At 36.6% G+C, this 25,506-nt stretch overlaps 2 protein-coding genes across 10 annotated transcripts in view; both read left to right on the top strand.

Moving 5' to 3' along the window:
* The first annotated feature begins 77 nt into the window (after nt 1–77).
* On the top strand, nt 78–13,807 carry Fkbp59 (FK506-binding protein 59kD). Of its 5 annotated transcripts, none has more exons than XM_022064915.2 (9): nt 78–229; nt 2,383–2,631; nt 4,226–4,368; nt 5,437–5,557; nt 6,430–6,677; nt 6,857–7,007; nt 7,569–7,731; nt 8,343–8,538; nt 12,351–13,807. In XM_022064915.2, the coding sequence occupies exons 2-9, from the start codon at nt 2,391–2,393 to the stop codon at nt 12,504–12,506; spliced, it is 1,419 nt and encodes a 472-aa protein (XP_021920607.2). In that variant the 5' UTR covers nt 78–229; nt 2,383–2,390; the 3' UTR covers nt 12,507–13,807. The 5 variants fall into 5 exon arrangements, with proteins under 5 accessions (XP_021920607.2, XP_021920610.2, XP_021920608.2 ...); XM_022064916.2 differs by having other exon boundaries at nt 80–229; nt 2,389–2,631; XM_087343749.1 differs by having other exon boundaries at nt 128–229; nt 2,374–2,631.
* A 121-nt stretch (nt 13,808–13,928) lies between these two features.
* Pi3K68D (phosphatidylinositol-4-phosphate 3-kinase catalytic subunit Pi3K68D) overlaps nt 13,929–25,506 on the top strand; it is a 33,135-nt gene continuing 21,557 nt past the window's right edge. For 2 of the 5 annotated variants that reach the window (XM_022064914.2, XM_087343745.1), the window contains exons 1-9: nt 15,622–15,751; nt 16,988–17,173; nt 17,878–18,597; nt 19,575–19,786; nt 21,657–21,765; nt 22,390–22,533; nt 23,425–23,654; nt 24,410–24,509; nt 25,111–25,328. In XM_022064914.2, coding sequence (XP_021920606.2) covers nt 15,709–15,751; nt 16,988–17,173; nt 17,878–18,597; nt 19,575–19,786; nt 21,657–21,765; nt 22,390–22,533; nt 23,425–23,654; nt 24,410–24,509; nt 25,111–25,328 — 1,962 coding nt within the window. In that variant the 5' untranslated portion in view covers nt 15,622–15,708. Of the gene's footprint in view, nt 14,577–15,621; nt 15,906–16,987; nt 17,174–17,877; nt 18,598–19,574; nt 19,787–21,656; nt 21,766–22,389; nt 22,534–23,424; nt 23,655–24,409; nt 24,510–25,110; nt 25,329–25,506 lie in introns of those variants that run through there. The other 3 variants (XM_087343748.1, XM_087343746.1, XM_087343747.1) reach the window with 3 other exon arrangements.

Raw genomic sequence — 25,506 nt, 5'->3', positions numbered from 1 at the left:
GCATAAGCAGAAGGAAATTTATGCTGTGCGAAAATTAGTTCTTTGTTATGAAGTTGGCGAAATCGATGTGTTTGTATTGAGAGTTGGTATTAATATATACTCAGGAAGTTTGGAATATTCTAAGCAATGTTGGTAATTCGTGCTGGATCGTAAGGAAGCCAGTGACTGGGCAGAAGGCACTAGAAAATTAGTTGTTGTTGGAGAGCGTCTTAGAATTGTTGAGCACGAGGTAAGAGTTTAGTGCTAGTAAGTTCAAAGTAGAAGGTAATTTTTACTCTTCGTCATATTAATTGCGAATCGCTTGTTGGGTTTGTAGAATGCCTGATGCAACTTTGTTGGGTTAAATGAGAAGTATGTGCAAATCTTTATTGATCGGGGTGCATGGGGAGTTTGATGCCGATCCATTTCAATTCATTTATAATATATGTATGAGTACGCATAATTGTATGCCTTTAAAACATTTATTTAGATTAAGATACAAGTTTTTTTTTTCAAATATCCTTTGTAATTTTTCTCAGTACACATTGAACTGTAAAATACTTTTTGCACTTTGTGGTTATGATTAAAATTTAATTTGGCTGGGATTGTATTAGATGGTAATGTTGCTTGCTAGTAACCTTGTTTGAATTGTGAGGCTGGTTCTTATTTTCTTGTTAAATGTTAGGTGACAAAAAGTAATTAAATTTTTGTTCTTTACCTGTGGGTTTACTAATACAGGTTTGAAAATTTTGTATGTACTTCAGGGTTTGTAAAACTAAGTTGCCCATGGTAATTATTAAGCACTGTACCATGGAGATGTATTGAGATGTGGAGGTGTAGCTCCTCTATTTCTTAACCTCATAATTAGATGAAGGTAAGTGGTCAGCTTCATGCCATTCTCTACACCCTCCCCCCACCCCCCCAGGAGAGTACTCTCAGGAGGCTAGGTTGGCCCCATAGCTATCAGAATGCAGAAGCTGAGGTGTGATGGGAATTTTCCAGCCTGTATCATAGTCAATATGCTGACTGAACTACGCTCACAAAAGCATATTGTTAAGGTAGTTATTTATAAGTGTGCTGTAAAATTGCAAAGGAATTACTTGTAATTATACACTCGGTTGCCTGTTGTGGTGTATTTTGTGCTTTGAATATGTTCTGTAAGTGTTTAGTTAGCATATCCTAAATGTGATGCTTTGTGCCTGACTTGTAACATATCTTCTGTGTTAAATTCTGTGGAATGTATATTTCTTTTTATCTAAAATTTGTATGATAAAGAACCACTTTTGCTCCAGGTTTGATTCTCAGTATACAGGTTGGAAATTATTAGTAGGATGGTTTTCCTCAGTCCTTCCAAGCAAATGGTGGGATAGTGGTTTAAAATAAGTCCTTCAAAGTTAGTGCATTGGCCATTTTTTACCAATTATCTTTGTGAAGTGTGCTGAGAAGGAATTGAGTAGCCCAGTGGTTCCTATATGTCACTAGGCCCTGTTTTTCAGTGCACTGCATTGGTAGCTGTAAAGAAACTTGTTTTTCTGATACATTTTCATCTTGAATGTATTGTAATTTTAATTTCAGTGCTGTTGTTTTTTGGAGCCTAATGTATGACTAGTCAAAGTTGGAAGGAAAGAAAATTGTTTGTGTTGAACAGTAACACAGTTTACTGAAGCATTATCTTTGAAAATCACGTTAAAAGCACAAAATTTATGAAATTTCTTAAAGACGTAAATTAAATGTGAAAGCGTCTTTACAGTGGCTGAAGCCAGATTTCTGCAAGACACACAAACACAAAAGCAACTGCTTGGCTGTAGACTTCTGCCAAACACAGACTCCACCAGATCTGACCATAGGTGTCACCTTAGCCATGCTCGTATTTATTGCTGCCAGAGTTGCCGTCAGAATTTAAATATTTTTGCATTGCGTGAATGGCACACTTGTCCAGTCAAGTGTGATGGACATTGGCAATAAGGAGATTTACAAAATGATAAAGAGGAGTGAATGGACTGTTTATTTATAAATATTTATATTAAGTCCTTTCTGATCCACCACCCACATTTATTATTGTCAGCATTGCCATAGGCCCATTAAAAACATTCTGTGGTTGGTTATATGTATATTTTGTCTTTATCTTTTGTGTGCATAATATTTTGACAGGTACGTCATTTGTCAACATGTCTGTAGTCGTCAGATTAAAACAGTCTTGTTTTGTGTATATCTGGAAATTTGTTCCTACGAGAAATCCAAGTTTGGTTATAGGTTCAGACGTGTGCACATGATGACACCACGTTAAACCTCATTCATATTACATGTAGGCCAGGAATCGTCTCTTTGTTAAGCAGTTTTTATTAAATACGAAACTGTAACTAACAGCAACATAAATGTGTAATTATTGTTCAGGTGTTTTAGTTTCAGGTATGGATGCTGAAATGACTGGAGCTACAGAAACAATTCTTAGCCCCAGTTCTACTGCAGTAGACATCTCACCTGATAAAGATTGTGGTATATTGAAAAAAATAATAAAAGAAGGTGATGGTATTGAAACTCCAGCCCATGGCAACCGAGTTTTCGTACATTATGTTGGAACTCTAACAGATGGAACAAAATTTGATTCTAGTAGAGACAGAGGAAAGCCTTTTGAGTTCAATCTTGGAAAGGGTAAGCAACTGGTTAATACTGAGACCCCCTGAATGTAAGTTTGCGTGCTCTGCTAGCAGTCTAACCCATTTGGTCAAATATCATGCCGAGTTGATACTTGTGTAGATAACTTTCAGTGATATTTACACCATTTATCTTCATCTTTCCTTAGACATCTTCACTTGTTTATTCATCTCCTCATTGGTTCTTTAGTCAACATCTTTTATTTGATGATGTTAAAGGAATCAACGTGTAACACCTGTACTACTCGTTCACATCCAGGCCCGTGTGTTATTTTTTTTGGTGCTTCCGTTTTTAGCTCACTGGACTGCTAACTTAACCTCCAAGAGACAGCGGTATAAAAATTCCATCTAGAAGACAACTTATTATTTCCAGAGTTGCAGAAGAGGTATTTTGAGCTGCAGCCTAAAGCTGTCCAGGCTGCTGCATCCAGCCCTTTCACTACTGAAACATCCATCCAGACAGTGTTCTCATTGAACCTGAGACTGATGATTGGATTCTGATGATTTAAAGGTTCACACCCCTACCAACCCAGGATGCACACAAAACCAGCCAGAGGCCCACAAATCTACAAAATTGTCCCCTCTGAAACAGAGCCCTTCTGATCTATGCCATGATTACGGATGGCAAGAGCGACGGCACCCGGACCAGCCCGTAATCATCCTACGAGGACCTTGATATCTCTCTCTCTCTCGTGTCATAGAAGTGCAATTGATTGAGATTTGATTTGTATGTACTTCCTTACTCATTTGTCAGTCTGATGATTGTGTTCGAGCCAAAGTATTTTGTGTACTGTGTTATTCGAAGAAAGTTAGCAGGAAACAATTCCATTATGGGCGAGTCTACTAGCCCTGTTAAACAAGCGGTGAATTTTAAACTGTTATTCCAGAATTATTGGGTATTTACCTGTTAATCACCGTAGCTTATTCTCAGTAATGTTTCCGTTTTATAATCGAGGCTCTCCCAGTAACTGTCTGGATTTGGAATGGCAATATTTGCAGCACTGACTCACAGTGACACCCCAAACTCCCTGAATCCCTATAAGTGGTTTCTTACCTGAGTAGGATTTCTTATGCAGATTTGTTTGTATGAGGAGTTTTCACAACTGCGTATTCTATGTTGTTTGTATGGCCTGTGACAACAGAATGGCGTGACGCTGTTGAACTTGATTATAATGTTTAACGGTGTGTTCGTGTTGTCACATGTTGGACGGTGGCCAGACGGATGGCACGATACCTGGGTTTTGCTTTGGAATTATGTGGGGATTTTTTGTTCCCAAGGCTTTGTGGATGCAACGCAAGGGTGGCAGTATATAGGGGGTAGCTATATCGGGGTTTGACTGTATGTTTATTTTTTCTGACATTTCCCAGTTCCAATTGAACAGTCTTTTAAAATGTCCCTTCCTTTCAGGCTTTCTGTTAGCTTTGCTTTGATTTTTCTGTTTAGCAAAATGCTTATACACAAATAAGAAATGCTTACAATTTCCCTGAAATGTTTGTTTAATGTTATATTTAAAATTCTGCATGTATCCGTTAGTTTGCAAATAATTCGTAAGGGTAATAATTTTAATTGAAGTCAGTTGTATTTTTTTAAGGAAGTGTTATCAAATCATGGGACGTTGGCGTTGCTACTATGAAAAAGGGAGAAGTTGCAGTCTTCACATGCAAATCTGAGTATGCATATGGGAAAAATGGGAACCCACCTACAATTCCACCAGATGCCACTCTGATATTTGAGGTTTGTTTCTATTTATTTCCTTCGTGGCTGTGCGTATATGCAGTGTTATACGTACACTGTACGACAAAAATCATATGCTTGAAATTTTCTGAGTCCCATGCTGGAAGTGACATATAAGTGTACAGCTGGCATCATAATTCCAATCATTTGTAATCTTGTTTGTTTGTGGTCTTTCTGTGCCTTCCATTAACTGCAATGACTTATCCCAGAATTATGATAAACAAAGATACCGATGTATCTGTCTTATTTGAAGAAAGACATGAATATTTGTTAATTACTTAGGTATTCCACTACAGACAAAAAGAAAATTCACTTGGGAAGGGTTAAATCATAATGATGAAGTATAATAAGTCATGGAAAAATTAAAGAAATACTTGCTTCCCCCACATTTCTAGCCTTGCTCATCTCGGTAGTTTTTAACGTATTGTAATCGAACTAACTTTTCATCTGTGCAAACTTATGAATTACGAACAACATTAGCATCTTTCAAGTGTGTGCTGCTACCAGCGTTAAGTATAAGTAAACAAATAAGGCATCATGAGAGTGCTCAATAAGTTAAGCAGGAACCAACAAACGTGAAATTTAAGCAACAGAAGATAATCACCCTTCTTGGGATTGTGGTGGCTGAGAGAGTACGTTTCTGTACGGAAAGAGTTTTAGACACTTCTTCACTCTCGTGAGTATCGTTAGATACATTACAAGGTGGACACTGAAAATGTGAACAAAATCTGTCAGATTGCATGATGCATTGTTTCACAGAGTATGAATGTCATTGCGACCAAGTCGTGTGGGTATTCACTGTTTCTTGGCTTCTATTTAACAACAATTCTTCAACTACACTGGTCATATAAATCATATGGTAGGGTGATTTGTGAATTTGAGAGGACATGTAAGTTGCCAAGACCTATTTTAAAGTACTGTTCCATCAATTACCTAGAATTGCTAGAAGAAGCCTTGAAACCACGGCCTAATATAACAGTGCTAACAACTTGACTATGACATTTCATACATGAATGTGATGTGTTCTTCGTCTTATAAGGGAAATGAATGAAAGTAAATTCTTTACAGATAGAAGTAATTGATTGGACAGGAGAGGATTTGAGCCAGAAGAAAGATGGTGGCATCATCAGGTACCAGATAACTAAAGGAGAGGGTTCCTCCACCCCTAATGAAGGTGCAATAGTAGAAGGTATGAACCCCCTTACAGGGTTCTATAAATGATACTCATTTTAGTTAGATTTAAAAATAATTTATTACTGCATAATAATATTTGAGAATTTAACCAGGTAGCAGTTGTGTTACACAGCCTTTTACTGAAGTTTTTCTGCATTATGCGCATGGAAATGTTTGCTTAATATTTGCTTTCTTCAGCAACACTTAGGGGGCCGCAGTGGCCGCGCGATCTGAGGTGTGGGCCTTGTGCCGCTTGGTCGCTGGGACCGTGGGTTCGAATCCCACTCAAGCCATGGATGTTTGTCCGCGTTTTTCTGTGTTGTGCTGTCCTGTGTACAGGTAGAGGCCTTACAATGGGCCGATCCCTCGTCCAAGGTGTCCTACCAAAATGTCCATAGATCAAGCCAACGAAAAGTTGGGACCCGCAGTGCTCAGGCACTTGAAGAACGGGTCGTTCCCAGTATCCCCAGTATATTCCATTTGTTATTTTCCTACATAGGAAGGTAGTATAATATTCCAGCTTATAGTATTTTCATCATTATTAAGGTTATTTATTTATTTCTCTTTTTGTGGACACTACAAGCTTGTGTCGTTCTTGATCTTGTTATATTTGAAGCTTTTATGTATGTGGTATAATTTTGAAGTACTGTGTAAGCATGGTACGTAATTAGAAGAGATTGGTACTGATGTCATGTTTGGCGTTCCTTCTTTATATATTCATTTCCCAAGTAAACAAATTCATTTACGCCATCAAACCATTTTCCATTCATTGGAGTGTAGTACTGTGCATCTGAGATGCGGACACAAGAATGTGAAGAGTTGGGATTTTGAAAACATTTGTTCACTGACTCCCATGCTCTCGTTTTAACTTGTAACATTGATTTGCAGTAACAATTGTTGGGAAACATGGAGATAGAGTATTCGAAGAACGAGAGCTGAGCTACCCGTTGGGAGAAGGTTCTGAATTTGGAATCTGTGATGGTCTTGAAAGAGCTATTGAAAAATTTAGGAAAGGGGAGAAATCTCGAATTGAACTGAAAGCAAAATATGCCTTTAAAGAAGAAGGGAATTCAGAACTTAATATTCCACCAAATGCTGATATTATTTATGAGGTTGAACTGAAAAACTTTGAAAAGGTAAGTGTGCAAGGCTTTCGGGCCCGTTGGCTCAGACTTATCTAAGGTAGGAAAGGTTTGGTAAATGAAGACAGTGTGTTTTATAATACATTTATATTTATGTTTAAAATTCCAAGTTCATAAATTTCACCCTAGCAGAAACTTTCAGGGCTTGAATTAATATAAGTTCATTTTTGTAGGCCAAAGAAAGTTGGTCTCTGGATAGTGCCGAGAAAATAGAACAAGCTAAATTCTTCAAAGAGAAAGGGACTAATTATTTCAAAACTGAGAAGTACCCACTGGCGTTGAAGATGTATAAGAAAGTTGTAAGTTTTACGGAGTTTGACTCAGGTAAATAGAAACGTGTGTTGAATCTTTGAGTGTATGTCTTGTAAGCATTGTTTACTTTAATTTTTTTATATATTTATTTATAATTCTGAGTTGAAGTTTACGGAACCATTGCGTAGCTTGGACAGTTGGAGCAGGTTATCTTCTGCAATTAAAGTGATTGCGCTGATGCTTCATATCCATGTATGATTGTCACTTAGGTATGCAATAATCCAGAATTATGTCAGTCTCAGCCCCTGTAGAGTCTTTGCCTCTAATTTGGTACTTGTTACTTTATTTGACTTGTTGGTAATAAGGAATGAGATGGAATATATTAATTACTTAAATGTATGCTGGCTGGATGTCAAATTTTTAATTCTGAGAAATGGTCCAGACTTAGGGCATGAATCTGACCTCTTACATCTTAATTACAAGCTTTAGAATGTGTATATTATCTGTATGTATCTGATGTAACTTTACATTCATCTTTATGCTAAGGAAAATAATTACTTAAAATGTGTTCGTGAGAACGGTATGTTCATGTATTTCCTCTAAGAACCATCTCAATTGTAATTTTATTTGCAGGATTTCAGGGTGATCTTGACACAGAGCGAAAGGCGCTGTTGGTGGTGGGATATCTGAATCTTGCACTGTGTCATCTGAAACTTCAGGATCATGTTGAAGCTCGAGACCAGTGCGATGAAGCGTTGAAACTCGAACCTTCCAGTGAGAAGGGCCTGTTCCGAAGGTTAGTCTCAAAGCTCAGAACTTTGCTTTCCAATGAAGGTGAAGAGCTCGTATATTGGTGTTTATTAAGGATGTCACTTTTTTGGTTTCCTCACTGCGCATTGGCATGAGTGGTTTTCCCAGTCTAGTCGCAAATAAGCTGCGACTCCCAGTTCTTGGTTTCCTTAATTTTTTAAATATAAAATGAGCGTGGGATATCAAAGATGGTGTGATGCATTTTTCTATAGAATTCTGTAAGTAAATGAAATTGTGAATGAATATGAGCACATACAGGGGTATACAACCACATATACGCATCTGTTTTTCCATATTATATAAAAGTATATAGTAGGCCATGAATGAGCAGTCTCTTGTTTCCATGCATTATTTCTGCTCCGTGGTTGCTAGTAATATTTGGTTGTGAACGAGTCAAGATGTCCAGATAGACCAGTTTAGTAAAATTGTGTCAGACAGCTCTGTAATCGGAAAGCAACTGGATAATCCAAATGGATATTTTGTGTGTTCTTATTCTGACTGCAAGTTCATGCCTCGACAAAGATTACGAGTCATATGATTGAAATCTGAGAGAAGATTGTGTTTTCGTAATGTGGATCCTCTGTGATGTTTGTACAGGGGACAAGCAAATCTTGGGTTAGGAGAGCCAGAAAGAGCCAAGGCTGATTTTGAAGCTGTTCTTAAGCTGGAACCAAACAACAAAGCAGCAGCTAATAACGTTATCCTGTGTAACAAGAAAATTAAAGAACAGGAAGGGCGAGAAAAAAAGATATATGCTAACATGTTTGAGAAATTTGCTCAGAGAGACAGAGAGGTAGGTACTACTATCGAAACGGCTGAAGTTAACTGAAGCTTCTCGATACCGGCACGTATTAAGGTTATTTTGTTCAAGAAATATGTTAATTCCACGTCTACCAACATCATCTGTGTATGCTACGGAGATAAGAAATTGAATGCAGTTTGTATTTGCTACAGAATGATGTATGAAATTCGTTTGTTTTGCACTTGCAGACAATACATATTTTAATTATTTTTACATTTTCAGTTTGTTATTTACTTCAAACTAAACTACCGCTACTACCATATATCCTCAATTGTATTGTACATTACAGAATCGTTTAAGCTTGCATAGTTATTTGAAACATGAGTGAAACAATCAACAGGTATATGTACCACGTGTGTCCGGATGCAAGGAACATTCTTTTTCCTCCAAATACTCCCTAGAGAATTGACTGCACATTATATTTTGCATATTGAATTCTGATAGGTAACTAAAAAGTGTTTGTATATAAATAAATCTAAAGTCTTCACTAAAATCAATAGGAGATATTGGGGGGGGGGGGGGGGGGGAGTGCAGAAGGTATTAATTGCATAGTTTTTTTTCTATTTGTATGGGAATTATATACAGTAAGGATGTCACTTAATATATTGGTTTAAAAATTTTTGTAGTTGATTATAGTTTTTTTGTTTTTGTTTTTGAACACGTGAAGTAAAATGTAATATGAGCCGGGATAGCTCAGTCAGTATAGTGACTAGCTACGGGCTGGGCGACCGGGGTTCGATCCCCGACGGGGGCAGAGAATTTTTCCTCTGCGTCCAGACCGGCTCTGGGGCCCACCCAGCCTCCTCTACAATGGGTACCGGGGTCCTTTCCCGGGAGTAAACCCGGCCGGGGCGTGATGCTGACCACTCACCCCCATCTAGTGCCGAGGTCAAGGAAGAGAGGAGCTATACCTCCACTCACCCCAAGCGCCTACATGGCGTATAGTGGGACAAACTTCACTTTTTTTAAGTAAAATGTAATGGGCCTCGACATTATTTACAGTTTCAGAAATATGTTCATTGTTTGGTAAAATTCCTTCTTTGTATTGAACCACATAAATTGTTAAGTATGAAGATTTGAACATAAACAAGCAGAGTTATGTGTCAGCGTACACTGGAGTTGATTATAATTGGCATTGAGGTTATGTTGGAAATGGTAGTAATATGTATTAATCCTTCTTCTCTTTCTTTCCTTCTTATTTTGACAGTACACATAAATACTATATGGTTGGTGAGGTGATCTCGATGTTCACCCATTTGAAATTAAAGATGACAAAAAATCTCCATTTATACGTCATTCGAACAAAAAGGAAACCACCCCTAAATCGGTTTGCTATCAAGGATTTAAATAATTTAGCTTCTTGATCATCTAATGATTTATCTGAAGGAAGGAGTGGTTTTAACAACGTACTACAGATGTATTAAAGTATAAAATTAATATAATATCTTTTGGTTATGAAAACATCCCTCTTTTCTAGAAATAACTGCCGAAGGATGTTGCATATTCTTGTTATGTTTGTAAATATTACTTTCCTCAGTAGCTGTACTACTTAAATTTTGTTTGACCCTGAAATACCTTCTATAATTACAATGTATGAGTGGAATTATGTCACATTATGGTCAAACTCTCCTATATAATCACCATTCATGCTTTCAGCTGATTTTCAGCTCATTCCAGGTATAAATTTAAAGTAAAGCTTTTGTGGCGACTGAAGTTGACAAAAGACTCTTGGGTTACAGCGTTGGCAGAAGATAAGGTTTATTCACCATTCAGCCACCTGGCGCGGCTTGTAACCCGAGAATATTTCATCAAATTTAAAGTAGTAGTACGTGTTTTCAATACTGGTAGTAGGTTAGCATTGTGTACCATTCCGAGGTTCTGCCGTCAGATTCCACTCGTGAAGAAATTGAGAGATCAGATCAGATTTGGGGAGTGCTTGCTAACATGTGTATAGATTAAAATATATTAAACTGATTTTTCATGTCTTGTATGGGAGTGAAACTTGGTTTTAAATTAAGGGAAGAACAAAGATTGTGTCTGAGTACGGAAGAGAATATCTGGACCTAAGTCAGATGAAGTGGCAGGAGGCTGGAGAAAACTACGTAATGGGCGTTTTCATAATTTGTTCTCTTTACTGGATATATACTATACTATAATGATTTATACAAAAATAATAATTAGTATGTTGGTCTATAAAGGGTTGTTTTCAAGACCTGGAATCTTATTCTTGCTGGAATGAACTCGGCGTAACATGTCAGTTCCACATTAGATTACCTATTCAGCTACAATAAAAAGAAACTTATAATCATATGACAGGAATCTATGTGTGTGTAAATATTTTTAAACATTTTCCTTGTTTATGAGATGGATGTGCCTGCTTCTTTGAAAGCAGACGATTGAATCTCGGTCTGATACTTGATAATGCCGCTCTCAGATCGTCCTCAGCATTTCCAAGGCGTGCTCATACTTTGTCTTAATATATGATAATGCATAAAATGGTGGTTTGCAAATATAATATGTTGGAAATGGCAAGAACACATTGTCAGTTCTGCCACAACTGGGTATTCATTTTTGATGGTTAACCAAAAATTACATTTCATTATTTCAAAATACCAGTTGAAGGTTCCTTTCATTTGTCAGTTTTGGAGAAAGTCAAACTTTATGGGCACTGTTCATGGTTGATAGTGGGATAAATAAATAGGTTTCTTGGTATTTTATCTTCTTTCAACCTCTACGATATTTGATTCTTCTATGGTGCTTGTTGCTGAAGTAGTGGCAGAAACATTTTCTGATGTTAGACGTCCACTGGCACTTGTGTTAGGTTCGCCTCTAATGCCTTCATGTCTTAGCATTAGGGTGACTGTCCATGGTAAAGCATTTATTAAAATTACAAAAAAGTAATGTAAGAAGATGGAATTTATTACCCACACTAACAAACGCATTAAGAAACAGTATCACCAACCTTTCAACAAAAACTGCTCATAGGATACTGGACTGGATGAAAAGTTTGGGTTCATAGCCAGATTTCTGCAGGGTTCAGCTGGTACCATTAGATTCATTCCTAACATTATTAAGAGGGGTTCAAATTATAATGAAAAGAGTAGGCAGCTGTGACGACATGACAATTACCGGAGTAAGATTACTATGGAACTAATCTGTATGGCTGAGATTGACGGAACAAAACCAAGACATTGAAAGTAAACATTCGGCAAAATCGGGGAGAAGAGGTATAGCTCCTATTCATTCTCACCCTCCACATTAGATGGGAGTCAGTGGTCATCATGCCCCAGCTGTGCCTTATCCCGGGGAAAGGACCCCGGTACTGATTGAACGGGAGGCTCGGTGGGCCTCAGAGCTGCTCTGGACGCAAAGGCTAGAAGAAAATTCTGTGCCTCTGTCGGGGATCAAACCCTGATCATCCAGCTTGAAGTCAGTCACTATAATGACTGAGTTACCCCGCTCTGCTATAATACCGCTGTGTTCCGTATTACCAGCTTTGAAGCCTGTGCTTTGCGTGTGAATGTTAACCACAGAAGGGTTAAAATTGCACAGGCGTTTATGAGATGAATTCATAATTAATTTAGATTATACAGTAAAATAATGTGTAATGTATATGTTCAGTATATCATAATTCCTCGCTAACCTGGAGCATTGTAACAGTGAAGAGCGTATATTGTGAATGGTGATTTATATGGGTTAGTCTCATACCCAGTTCATTGCTGGTGATTGTAGCGATATTTGGTGTTGTGGAGAACGTAGCTTTTGTAGCTCTTGCTACAAGCTGCGTGGGTGACACTTTGCAGAAGGAGGAAGAGTGGCGGCGTAACCAGCCTGATGTCATGAAAACCTTAGGCGAATGGGGTCAAGATGAACGAGAACGTGAGATGACAGACTTTGAACGCGAGAATCCGAACATCCTCATGTTGAACAGCACTAGTGATGAATTCAAGAATATGTGAAGAGAAGGTGGCTTTTTGCACACAAATGTTCAGTCACATTTGCATGAATGGATGGTTTGTTGAGGCAAGTAGATGATTGCAGTGGAAAAATGTTGCAATAAAGTAGAGTACAACCTGTCTTTACCAGAATTATAAAGGAATTACACAGTTTCCCATTTCAAACAGGTTTTAATTTAATACAGACAGCGCAGACTGCTATGTATTTATGATACAAGTAATTTGTTAAGACATTCACGTTACATACATGTACTTGTTTAGTTTCTGTTTTATCCTTCCCTTCTATTTTTTTTTCAGAGGACATTGACAATTATTAAGTCTGCCAGTTATGGTTTACAGTATTGGAAATGACTTTCTGATCTTTTGTCCAATTTCTGTGTATATTAACGTTCATCTTTACTGCTCTGTCTGTCATCAGTGGTATCCCGTAATTTGTGATTTATTTATCATGTTTCCTCACTGATGCTTTTCATTTCTCCTTATATCTGCATAAATGTAGCCCAGTTTTTTGCTGTTTGTCTTTATTTTTACGATTTAAGGTTCTCACGGTGGTGAGTACGAAGATGGCCGTCTTCTGGGTTGTAGCACTGCATAGTCTCGTAGAAGTGTGGCCTTGCTGCGCTACAAGACTTCATGGCACTACAGTCCAGAAGACATAATTTTTGTTTGTAACGACCTTTCTAATTCAAGTTTCTGGATCAGTAGTTGTAAGTCTTTTGTCTACGAATTTCTTTCTCAAACTTCTAGTTTCCTAGCATCTCTGTGTGTCTCCAGCCTACATCTTTATTGCACATAGGACAATATTTTCCCTAACACCCTTCAATCTTCAGATACGCATTTTCTACTATCCTATACCTCCTCTATCTTCCTGCATACTTAATTAAATGTATACTTTATTTTCCCATTACTCTTCGATTCATTGCAAAATACCAGTGGTATTTTCTCTCTATATCCACACACCTTTTACTTAAATTCATATTCTTTCTTTCCACTTCCATATTAAACAAGTAATTTTACTTCATTTTTCACTTTGGTATTCTTGAGGTAAATTTTCTGTTAAAGACAGGTTTTAATTTAGTACGTCATGTTTCATACAAGATTTACTGTAATGAAATAATATTTGAAATGTTTACATCTCCACTAGTTTGTTTCTAGTGGCATTGTTAGCTGTTGGTAACATTTGTTTTAAAATGAATTTGCTGTGATACACATGGCTTCAGCATAAAAGAGAAATGCGGAAAATAATAATATATGAACATGTAAACAAGAAGGTATTGACAGTAATAAATCAGTATTTGTCCTTATGTTATGACATTTTATACTTTTCTATTACAGTACCAACACAATTACAGAAATTATTGCAGTGAATTCCCATTTATCCAGACTGATGAGGGGAGAAGATGAACGAAGAATAATGAAACATGGATAACACAAAATATTTTGTTTGGTTAATTCACAGAATATCCCAAATTATTTAGCCTCGATAGTTTACAGTATTGTTGAGATATTCAAAGAGAATTTTTTGACGTAAATACGTCTTTACGGAAGGGTCATTCGGCAAAACAGCGTTAGGAAAATGTTTAAGATCCATACCAACAATGTGTAAATATGGACCGACAATGGTCAGCTTTTATATGAACTCCTGCGTGCATAACAATGCAAGAAAAAGGATTCAAATTTCTAAAACGCCTGCAACAATATTGGCTGAGCATGCCGTAAGGCTTTATCATTTATTATGCATGCTGTATAATTGCCTGAATAAACCGTATTGCAATCCACTCCTATACCTAAGAAACTAATTGTTATGTCGTCTGTTTATTCGGCATTGTTGTGTTTCATTACTGCTGCCAACAATCCGCTTTCATTATTGCGGAAAGAGCTGAGCTGTGAATCGCTTGTAGAAGTGCGTCGTAGAGTAGATAATATTGTGCTGTTAAAAACGTTTTAGAATATCACAAGTACTTATCTTGTATAAGAATTATTAAGAAATCTGTGATACTGGCATCCACTCTCTCCATTTTAGTTTTGATTAAATTGGACATCGTGGTCTCTTACAGTTGAACAAAGTTTGAGGTAAGGGATTCCTATTTATTATTGTTCATCACATTTAATGTTTTCATCTGCATTTGTGAACTTGTGTAAGAGAATTAGGCTTGTCTTCTTTTGATGTAAATATGTCTATACGAAAGTGTCATTCGGCAAAAATAGCGTTAGTTAAGACGAAGATGTGTAGACTCACCACCGTGAAAACCTCAAATCTTATAATTTTAAAATTTGCAGTTTGTAATTATGATTCCATTGCAGACAACAGTGATATAACAAAATGACATAAGTATTAAATATAAATCTGAGATACCAAGTAGGATTTGATGTTTTCGGAGTGGTGAGTGTGAAGATGGCTGTCTTCTGGGTTGTTGCACTGTGTAGTCTGGTAGAAGTTTACCAGTGTTTTAGAGGTCCTTGCTGCCTCCACCATTGGTAAACTTCTACCAGACTACACAGTGCAGCAACCCAGAGGACAGCCATCTTCAGAAAGACCAAGTTTGAAAGAAGAATGTATAATAGGAAGTATGGAAAATGAAATATGGTGTATAAAATATTATACATATCAAATGCCAGAACTCAAATATATGTCGAAATGAAATATGGTATTTTTAATACGATAAATGAAGCATGGAACATGAAATTCCAAGTATTAAGTGCCATACATGGTAAATGAGACACCAAATATGGAATATGAAATAACATTAAATCAAGGATGAAAACTTAAATTTGAAATATGGCACATCCAATGTGAGAAATGGCATACCAAATATCAAAGTAAGAAGTATAACATATGAAATCTGAAACATAAAATACGGAATATGAAATACCGAATGCTCAATACAGAATATGAACCATCACACACTATAAAACATTAAATATACAATATAAAACACTACCAAATATGATTCACGGAATATCATATACCAAGTAAGGAATTGGGGTATCATATATGAAATACCAATTACTATATATATATATATATATATATATATATATATATATATATATATATATATATATATATATATATAAAAAGATGTATAATCAGATACGATAACCTTGAAATAAAATTAATGTAACCAGCCCTGTCATCTTATATCGTGCTAATTTGAGTACTTTCAGATAGTTGAATGTAGTCAAAGATAAACAAACTCCGGTAATGGAATTGTGCACCACCAACCACAGGGAGCTGGAGAAAGCAGGTGCAATACAATTGTAGCTTAGAAATGACATGTAGTTTATACTTTGAATGTTCGTGACAAGACGTCGAAATTGTAATATAATCTTCTTGTGTTGTGTATTTGACTTCACGTATTGGTTAAAATGAATATTTATGTTTTTTGTCGGAATTACAAGGTACGTGATTGTATACCATTTATGGATGTGTAAGGTTAGAGACGACAATTCATAATTGTGCAAATGGAAATAGCTTTGGCATGCGAAACATCAAGGAGTCTTCGAGAGCAGAGTATTTAACATAAATAATGTTTGCAACAGTTTGTACGAAATTAATTAACCACTTCGAATTTTTATTGGTCCTGTGGAATGTTTCTGTTGCCAATCGAATACCTAGTGGGCATGATCCAAATAGAAGAATGAGTGTATACATCTAAAGCAATCTTGAAACATTGAAAAACCAATAAATAACAGGAAATAAGAAACTTCTGACTCATCGTGCAACATCAATTGGATTTGTACAAATAAAATGTTTCTACTGCAAACCAACATAATTGTTTTTCAAGAAATTTTAGCTGCAGTTTGATTTGGTTGAGTATTAGCTTTCCTTCACTTCGTTCTAGGATAATTTTTAAAAGCAGACTAAAGAATTTAAGAAGTAATTGTAAAAATCCTTCATTTGTCAGTTAAGTTTGTTGATAGTAATTGACTCTCTGACAGTATCATCTCAGTGTCCAACACCTGTTATACCATAATCCGTCATTTGACCTTCTTGCATCAGAACAATTAGAAAAATTATTTCTCTGAAGTGAATTTCTAGGCAAAGAGAGTATCATAGCATTTCTTACCCCTCTGTCATTGACTACAGAATACCTATTTAGATCAAACAGTGATAATGTAGCATTTTGGCTTGTTTTAGTTACACTGTATTACAGTGTTTTTGTGCAGAGTATACATGTGTTAAACACAGAGAGATGCACGTGGCTAGCAGGCAGTTCTCGTGGATTACCCAATGTTTTATTTCCACATAGAATGAAGTTACTTTCCACAAGCGAAGGAAAACAAGCACTGAGTAATCTACGAGAACTGCCTGGTAGCCATGTGCATCACACTGCGTCTAGTACATGTATACTGTGTACAAAAACATTGTAATACAGTATAACTAAAATAAGCTGAAACACTACAGTAATTGCTGTAATTAATTTTATTTGATGCTCACAGTGTTAATGCTTAATAAAGATTCATGCACTCTCAAATTACAGTCTTGAGTACAATGGCTGGGGCAGGTAACAGTGCTGATGGTACATCAGCAGATTACGAACGTCAATATCAGGAAGATCTGGAAAGGGCCCAGGCACTTAGTCTAGAAAGCTTGGCACTGGAGAAATTTCGGATCCAGAAGCAGCAAGAACTTAAACAGTTCCAGTTGACATCAAGTTCCTGTAATGGTAGGCATAACATTTCAAGTGCAAATTGAAAAATCTCAAAACATTATAGTAATTATAATTATATAAAGTAATTGTCATAGTTTGATAAGGTGTATTACTTTTGCAGGAATAGATTGTTTTTTGTGTGTGTGATGTTCGGTCTGATCAAAAAGCCCTTCAACCCATGAGAGACATAATGGTTTCTGTTGACTTATTCTAATTTCATTAGTGTCTTCCATAGTATTGCAATTTTTACAAAAAATACATTTTATTTATTGTGATCTGTGTGTAAGTGCATTGTCAGTAGCTGTGACTTTGTGTGTTGAATTATAGAATGATAAATGAATAATGCATTGAAAGGATGGAGGCAGTCAGGTTTGAATCACTGGCCAAATGCCAAGTATTTTGGCAGGCTTTTGTTATTATCAGTCCCTTGATGTACATGCTGAGCTAGTTTCTTAAAATAGGTCATGACTGCTTCCATATCTTCCCAATTTATTATTTAATATCATAATTCCATTTGACGCAGTGTAATGTCTGTAGTTGAGAAAGCATCATTAAATAAACAAGAGAAAGATATAGATTGATAGTGTAGATTGTAACTTTTTTATTATTCTGAACTTAGAATTGTTATTTTCATTCTTTTTTTGATTTTATGTTATCTGAATTGTTTCCTTCATTCTCGTTTGATTTGTGGTAAAAGAAGTTTTATTCTGTTCATGTAGCTTCCTCTGCTGCAGTTAAAGATAAGCGAGCAGGTAACGAGGGAGTGGAAAAACAGGCGTTCCTGAAAGCTAGGCCTCGTCCGGGATCATTCAATACAGGGGGACCACGGGTACCAAGAATCTTAGCGCCGCCTCCCTCAGTACAGCGCCGCAACAGTGCTGCAGCCGATCTTATTACGTTTGGTAGCCCGGAGGGTTCACCCACCAGCCGAAACCCCCCGTGTCCTGTGTTGGATGAACTCTACAAATCCAGCAACTCTGCCTCTGCTGAAGCGTCTTCCACCCCTTTTTCATCTCAGATACAGTATTCAGCATCTGTGTCTCAGTTAGTGGAAGAGATTAACGAGTTTACAACTACAAGGCTGTCTTACTTGCCACATCCCTCTGCGCAGCTTTCACGTATTCCAGTAGGCGTTGTGACGGATGCTACGACCCAAGCTTACAGTCCATTATTTTCAGGAATACCAGCACTTCAGTCTCCAGAGCAGGTTGCAAATCTCACAGATGCAAACCCTACTTTAGACGTGCTGAAAGTTGTAGGGAAACGTGATAATAATAATTTGATAGACCTCACGCCCTTTGACAGTCTTGGAACAGAGGGAACACAGACTTCAGCGAGAGGCAGTGTGTTAGAAGTTTTCGATCCCTTGCTTTCTGGTTGTCAGCAAGAAAGTAAGCTGACAGAAGAGATGCAACAACTAGCAGTGGAACAGAACAGAGGTACAAACAAACAGACTGATTGACATAGTGAGAAACATAATAATGTGGTCCGTGGTGCAGGGTCTTCCTTGTGAAGTTGATTGTTTCTTGGCTGATTAAGAAATCCCCATCTTTTCATGGAATTTTAAAATTAATTAATTTTTTAACAAGAGCCTATCAAAGCCAGTTGACTCCAGTCCACACTCCCACACCCTGTTCTTTATGATCTGTTTTAATATTATCTCTATGTTTAGTTATCTCAAGTGATCTTTTCCCTGGAGGTTTTCCATATGGCACTTTGTATGCATTTCTTATTTCCTCCCACATGCTACGTGTCCCAACCATGTCATCCTCTTGATTTATTCATCTAAATAATTGATGGAAAACTGTATAAATTATTAACCCTTTTTTAAGTCAGAAAATTGTGGGGAGGTGAAATGCTTGAAGAAAGAGACGATTCCTAGCCAACTGCCAAGATTCAAGTACTAAATTACCACTGTATTTATCCACCATGAGGCCCAAAATAAGATTGACATCTTAAGTAACTCTATGAAGCAAATCTTTCTTGAAAAATTTGTGTTTGCTTATGAGGTCAAGAAATTGTTTGCTTTTTAGGTCATATTTTTGCTCCGTCATAAGCGAAGAACATGGACCTGTTTTTTTCTGTCCATCTATTTGTAGCCTCTTTCAGCCAAAGAGATTATGCCGTGTGTCGGTGGTCATACAAATTACATTTTCTGACATGATTGTAGAATGGCTGATCAGATTTATGTGAAATTTGGCATGAAGGTTATATGCAGTTAGAGGCTAGTAAAAAACTCATTAATTCTTACAATCTGTAATACCAAATGTAATGCTCAAAGTTGAGAGATTTTCTTTGCCATTTCACCATTACCCATTATCCTTTATAATTAAATAAACCAAGAAAGATAAATAAGTTACCAGTTACTGGTAACAGATATGTCAGTATGTATAATAAGTGTGATTTGTGATTTCAGAGTATGTTGAAGACGAGTCAGATTCAGAGAGCTCTATGAGTTTTTATGATGCGTATGATCCATTTGACTACTTGGATGGGTCAGGAACATCTGGTGATCCACTGTATGCAGCTGTTGTGAAGGATCGCACTCCAACAGCCTTATCTCCCCCACCCCCTCTACCTCCGCGCAATTCTACCATTGAAAGACGGAGAACATCAGTGGAACGAAGGGCAGGCAAATTGTTCTAACCAGTTATTTTTAATCTTTGCCACCAAATATGGGGCTGTAATACGCATGTAATTGACAGTATTTTTGGAAAGGGGGGGGGGGGGGGGGGGTTGGCCTTGCAGTTCATTATTGGAGGCACAAATTTATTTTTCCATTCAGGTGTCAACTGTGGGGAGTCAGTTGAAATAGTTCGTGAATATTAAGTATGCTTAAAAACTGGAGATTGCATGAATTAAAGTAGTTATGAAGTTGAACTTAGGTTTTCCAATGGCAAATATTTATTCTTTCTAGACCCTGGTTCTAGACACAATAGAAATGGTCTACTTCCAAGGAAAAATTGACAGTGGAACCACGGTTCCGGAGAATCTGACGTAAATACGTCTTTGTATTTAAATTATATTTAGGCAATAAATACAATGAAAGGAAGTTTATATATTAGCTTTATTCTAAATATTCCCTTTATACATGCTTTAAAATTCAGTAAATAGTTTGATTAAGACATTGCTTATTTAACTTGAATTAGTTACGCTGAAGATGGGTCTGTGGTAGCTGAAATATATTATAAAATTTGTACACTTTAGAGTATCAACATTTCGTGCAAGATTTTGATCTAGTAGTACTACATTGAGGATTTGACGTCAACATTAAGCCAAATGTTTCCTCCATAAATGTGACAAAGCTTTGATTTTCCTCCTTCTTTAAATCAATTTTAAAATATTCTGCAAATATTATAGGTCCTTATTTACTGATAATTTTACATATAGGTTACATTACCCTTACTCTTACCATTCCTGAGGAATGAGCGTTTGAAGGTGACTCGGCGCTGGATCTTACTCATCTTTGTAACTAACGCTGTATTTGCTGAATGATCCTTCCGTATAGACGTATTTAGGTCAAAAGAAGACAAGCCTAATTCTCTTACACGAGTTCACAAATGCAGACGAAAACATTAAATGTGATGAACAACAATAATAAATAGGAATCCCTTACCTCAAACTTTGTTCAATGGTAAGAGACCACGATGTCCACCCGCAATGACCAATTTTTTCAAAACTAATATGGAGAGAGTGGAGGGGAGTATCACAGATTTATTAATAATTGTTATTGTGATATTCTAAAACGTTTTTAACAACACAATATTATCTACTCTACGACCCACTTCTTCTACAAGCTATTCACAGCTCAGCTCTTTCTGCAATAACGAAAGCAGTTTGTTGATGACAGTAATGAAACAACAATGCCGAATAAACAGATGACATAACAATTAATTTCTTAGGTAAAGGAGTGGATTGCAATACGGTTTATTCAGGCAATTATACAGCATGCATAATAAATGAGAAAGCCTTACGGCATGCTCAGCCAATATCGTTGCAGGCGTGTTTTAGAAATTCGAATCCTTTTTCTTGCATTGTTTTGCACGCAGGAGTTCATATAAAAGCTGACCATTGTCGGTCCATATTTACACATTGTTTGTATGGATCTTACACATCTTCGTAACGCTGTTTTTGCTGAATGACCCTTCCGTATAGACGTATTTATGTCAAAAACGCCTGTTATACGTTGGGTAGGAGAATTGTGAGGCCCCCGGAATGTGGTGGTGAAGAGGAAATTTCCTTTCCGTGCTAGGATTAAACCCAGGCCATATATCCCATGGCAGTTACTTTACTAACTGAGCTATCCTAGTTCTTTAATTTTACACAAATTATTAAAATTAATTTTGGTGATGAAACATCTTGGAAGTTGAAAGTGGCAAGATGACATTAAAATCAATCTTTTAGAATTTCAGTTGTAGGAATTTGAAATTACGGAACTGGTTTAGGATAATACTAATTGATTAGTTATTATAATTCAGTGTATTTTTATGCTTACCAGCAGAGAGTTAAGTGTCGGTTGTATGAGAATGTGAAGGTAGTGAAGCAGAGGGCAGCTCTCCATGATTCAGAACTGCAAACATTCCACTCAATGGTGAAGAAACTTCGTGGTAAGTTGTTTCATGTGAGAGTTCATTTGTGTCAACTAACTTTTTTGGTTCCAGGAAAAAATTTCCATATATTTTTAATAGGATAATTTTGTTTGTGTGTGCATAAATGTTCGTATGTTTCAGCTTCAAAATTACTGATGTGATTTTCTTGAAGTCAGGTATGAGGGTGTGCCTGAGAACCTGTCACGCATATTTAAGTTTGGTTTATGTTGATTATATGCAAAGTCTACTCTGCATGCAGCTGAATTAATGGAATGTTTATATTTCCCACCACCACCGGCATAATATTTAATCTTTACGTTGAGGGAGTCGGATTGCGTCTGAAGAAAATTGTGAGCGGTTTATGGATGAAGGAAAGGAATGTAAAAGTATACTTTAATGATCGATTTCTAGGTTATTTGTCACCATATTTTCTGTTCAGAGGTTTATATAATCTTGAATGGGATGATAATGAATATGAATTGTAAGTAAATATTAGAAGTAGTTTGTAATGATCTGTTCATTGTTCTGTCCTGCACCTGCCTGGAAGTATTGAAGAAATTGATAAGAGCCGGCATGAATTTATTGCTGAAATGTATTTATCCACTTACTCTCTAAGCTCGCTTAATTTGTTTCTCTGTACAGCGGAGTTTCCTTACGTTGATCCTTACACAAACATAGGCTTGGTGGTGAGTCCGACGATAGATAGTTCATGTGGAGAAGGAACAAGTATCAAGTTAATTGTCCATTCCAAGAATGAAGAGAGTCCGGTTATATTTACCTGTGATGGTAAGATTAATCAGTGAAAGAAATTGTGCAAATATTGTTGAAGATTTTTCACAAATACTAGGTGAAACCCACATAGTATTATTGTTAGGGTATGAAATTACGGTGATTATGTTGGGTCATTTTGGATGGCTCAGATAAGAAATGCACACAGATTTTTGGTGGGTAGTTCACTTAGAAAACATTCGCTTGGTAGATTGAGATGGAAGGGTAATGTTGAGATGAATTTTGAGGATGCAGGTAGTGATGATTAGGGATGGATGGAAATGGCTCAGGATTGGGACCACTGGCAAGCTTCAGTGCTTGTGATGTTGAGCTTTTGATTGTTCTACCAGAGGGGTGGGTAGTAACAGGGTGAAACCCACAGAATTCTGCCATTATTATTGAGAAAGACCGTAAAGGTCTTAAATGTTTGTTGGTTAACCCTTCCACATTCTGGACAGAACAGTTCTACATGTAATTTTGTTTGATATAACAAATTTAATGGCTAAATAATTACATTTTGTAAAATTAGAAATGTTAAACTTAAAATTGCTTCACAGTTGCTTGGAGAGACGGTTGTAAAGGCAGGAATTAGAATGATGTTTATGTATTGTGTGCTGTTAGTTTAAAATTTCTGGTATGTGTGAATGCTTATAAGGACTACCGTCAGATTGTGTCTGATTCAAGTTGCTGTCATACAACCATAGAGCTAATATTGCATTTTGAAATTCATGACATTTCTGTAATTTTTAATCAATAAACCATAGATGGTCTTTGATTCACTTTATATCATCTTGATAAATGTCAGTATGTGACATGAGGTCTGTACCTTTTTGAATGTTTCCTTTGTGAGTGCACGCATACACAAACATTCCTTTACACATTCTTATACTTTTATTTTTATTGCTACAGTGAGCTCAACTGTGGAGCATGTAATCCTGCATGTAGTGTGTGAACTGGAAGGGGATTTGTGTGAAGATGTCAGTGACTATGTCCTCAAAGTATGGGGCCTTGCGGAGTACTTCACGTCTCACACTACTCTGTCTGACTACGAGTATATTCATCAGTGTATAAAATTGGAACGAGATGTGGAACTCGCTATATTACAAACTGATCAACTGAAAAGGCCTTTGGCTAGAACTGTAAGTTTTCCAGTTTTCTCTGCCTCATGCTTTCTTGTAAGCCTTAGAGACGGAAGTGCCATTGGTAGGTTCCTTTTTAAGGGTACAATTTCATTAGTTTTAATGCCGTACTGAACTTGCTTATATATTGATCAGGTTGGTATAATGGTAATGGTATATGAGATTTGAATCCCGGTTGTTCCGTTTGAGACTACTAATGATTTTATACAGTCTTTCCAGCTGAATGTTAGATTTGTACCTTGAAATAACCACAAATTCTGCCCCTCTTCACCATTTACGACTATGTGCCATATTATTTAATGTCCTTTGATTTAATATTGAACCTAAGAATAGTGTTCATTATCTTTTTAAATGCTCAATAAAATTTTTGTTTTCCCAAAACAAAAACTGAAAAAACCTTTAAAATAAGTCCTTCGGCCATATGCAGGGTCAGAGATGAAACTCCCAGCAAAAGCCTGAAGTTTTGATTAATATGTTCACTAAGTAGGAATTGAGGTTTTCACGGCAGTGAGTCTGTAGACGGCTGTCGTCTGGGCTGTTGTGCCGTGTAGTCTGGTAGAAGTTTGCCGACGTTGCATAAGTCCCTGCTGCCTCTGTCATCAGGGCAATGTTTGCTAGCTGGACTTATTACCCATCTTAGCAAATGCTATAGTTCTGCTTTATAGATCTTGGTTTCCCAATGTGGAGGCATGGGTTCAGTCACAGGACATGACATTATTTTGTTGTAGTCGTTTCATGAGTTCTAAATTTTTCAGGCTCAAGATGACAAAAGAGATGGAGATTTATCATTGGAAGATTTGCTTCCTAATGAACCAGTTCATCCTATTTCATATGATGCACTTCTTATACTCTTGGGTGTGTATATTTTACAGTTTACAAGATTCCTACATAATATGTATTTCTCATAGAATGTTACTAAGGTGGAGTAAAACGTACCTCATTCTAATTTATTTAATTTAATTTCATATTTCAAATATCATACTTAATATTAGATACTTCCTATTTGAAACTCGATATTTGATTGTTTGTATTTTGTGCATAATATTCAAAATTTCATATTTGATAGTTTGTAGTTGATGTATGATATTTTATATTTCATGTTTGATATTTCATATCTGTTGTTTGATATTTTGCAATTCATGTTTCGTATTTCATAGGTCACACTTCATATTTTATTTTGATGTTTCATAATTTATCCTTTATATTTCATGGGTTTTTGTGAACGTAATGAACAGTTTGGTTCCATAAAAGAGTGAAGTTTCTTGACTGACTGAGCAACTCCCAACTTTTGGTAGAAGACGTGCACTCGATGTGTAAATAATACATCATTTTGTTTAACAGCATAATATTTCTTTACATAAGTTAATAATTTGATTTGCTAGATGCTTTTTGGTGATTGAAAACATAATTACAGACTTCATATAAGTTTAAAATTATACTGCTCTGGTTTGTGCAGAGACCCTAGAGCGGGAAATGGAAAGAGTGCAGGCGGCAGCTAGACAGATGTGCGGCCACCATGTTCCAGGCCTGATGCCCCAACTTCAAGCCAAATGCGTTGTTCAAGCTGTGAAAGCAGTCTGCGCTCTAATGGGCAACGTGGAAACTCAGGACATCACAGAATCTGTGGAAAGCTTTGAATCTGTTTGTCTGCAGTTTATACCAGCTCCACCATCAGTAATCAATAATTTTCTGTTACATGTCCTTATTAATTTATATCTGTGAGGAAAGAACAGTGATTTCTCGATTTGTAGGTGGATTAGATGTACTGGTTATAAAGCAAATGGTGTCATGGTTCGTATTTGAGAGATTCTGGGTTTGTATCTTAACCGAGAGACTGTCTGAAGTTTTTATG

Source organism: Zootermopsis nevadensis, unplaced genomic scaffold, assembly GCF_977971745.1.
Source record: "Zootermopsis nevadensis isolate Lab colony 2312 unplaced genomic scaffold, Znev_1.0 Znev_ptg000006l, whole genome shotgun sequence".
Lineage (NCBI taxonomy): Eukaryota > Metazoa > Arthropoda > Insecta > Blattodea > Termopsidae > Zootermopsis > Zootermopsis nevadensis.
The sequence above is the reverse complement of the archived record's forward strand: the minus strand, read 5'-3'. Positions and strand labels throughout refer to the sequence as shown.

Excerpts from the sequence above, each read along its gene's own strand:
- Fkbp59 (XM_022064915.2), top strand. The coding sequence starts at position 2,391 with ATGGATGCTGAAATGACTGGAGCTACAGAAACAATTCTTAGCCCCAGT. Across the intron at positions 2,632-4,225 it reads TGAGTTCAATCTTGGAAAGG|GAAGTGTTATCAAATCATGG; the intron begins GTAAGCAACTGG and ends TATTTTTTTAAG. Across the intron at positions 8,539-12,350 it reads TTGCTCAGAGAGACAGAGAG|AAGGAGGAAGAGTGGCGGCG; the intron begins GTAGGTACTACT and ends GACACTTTGCAG.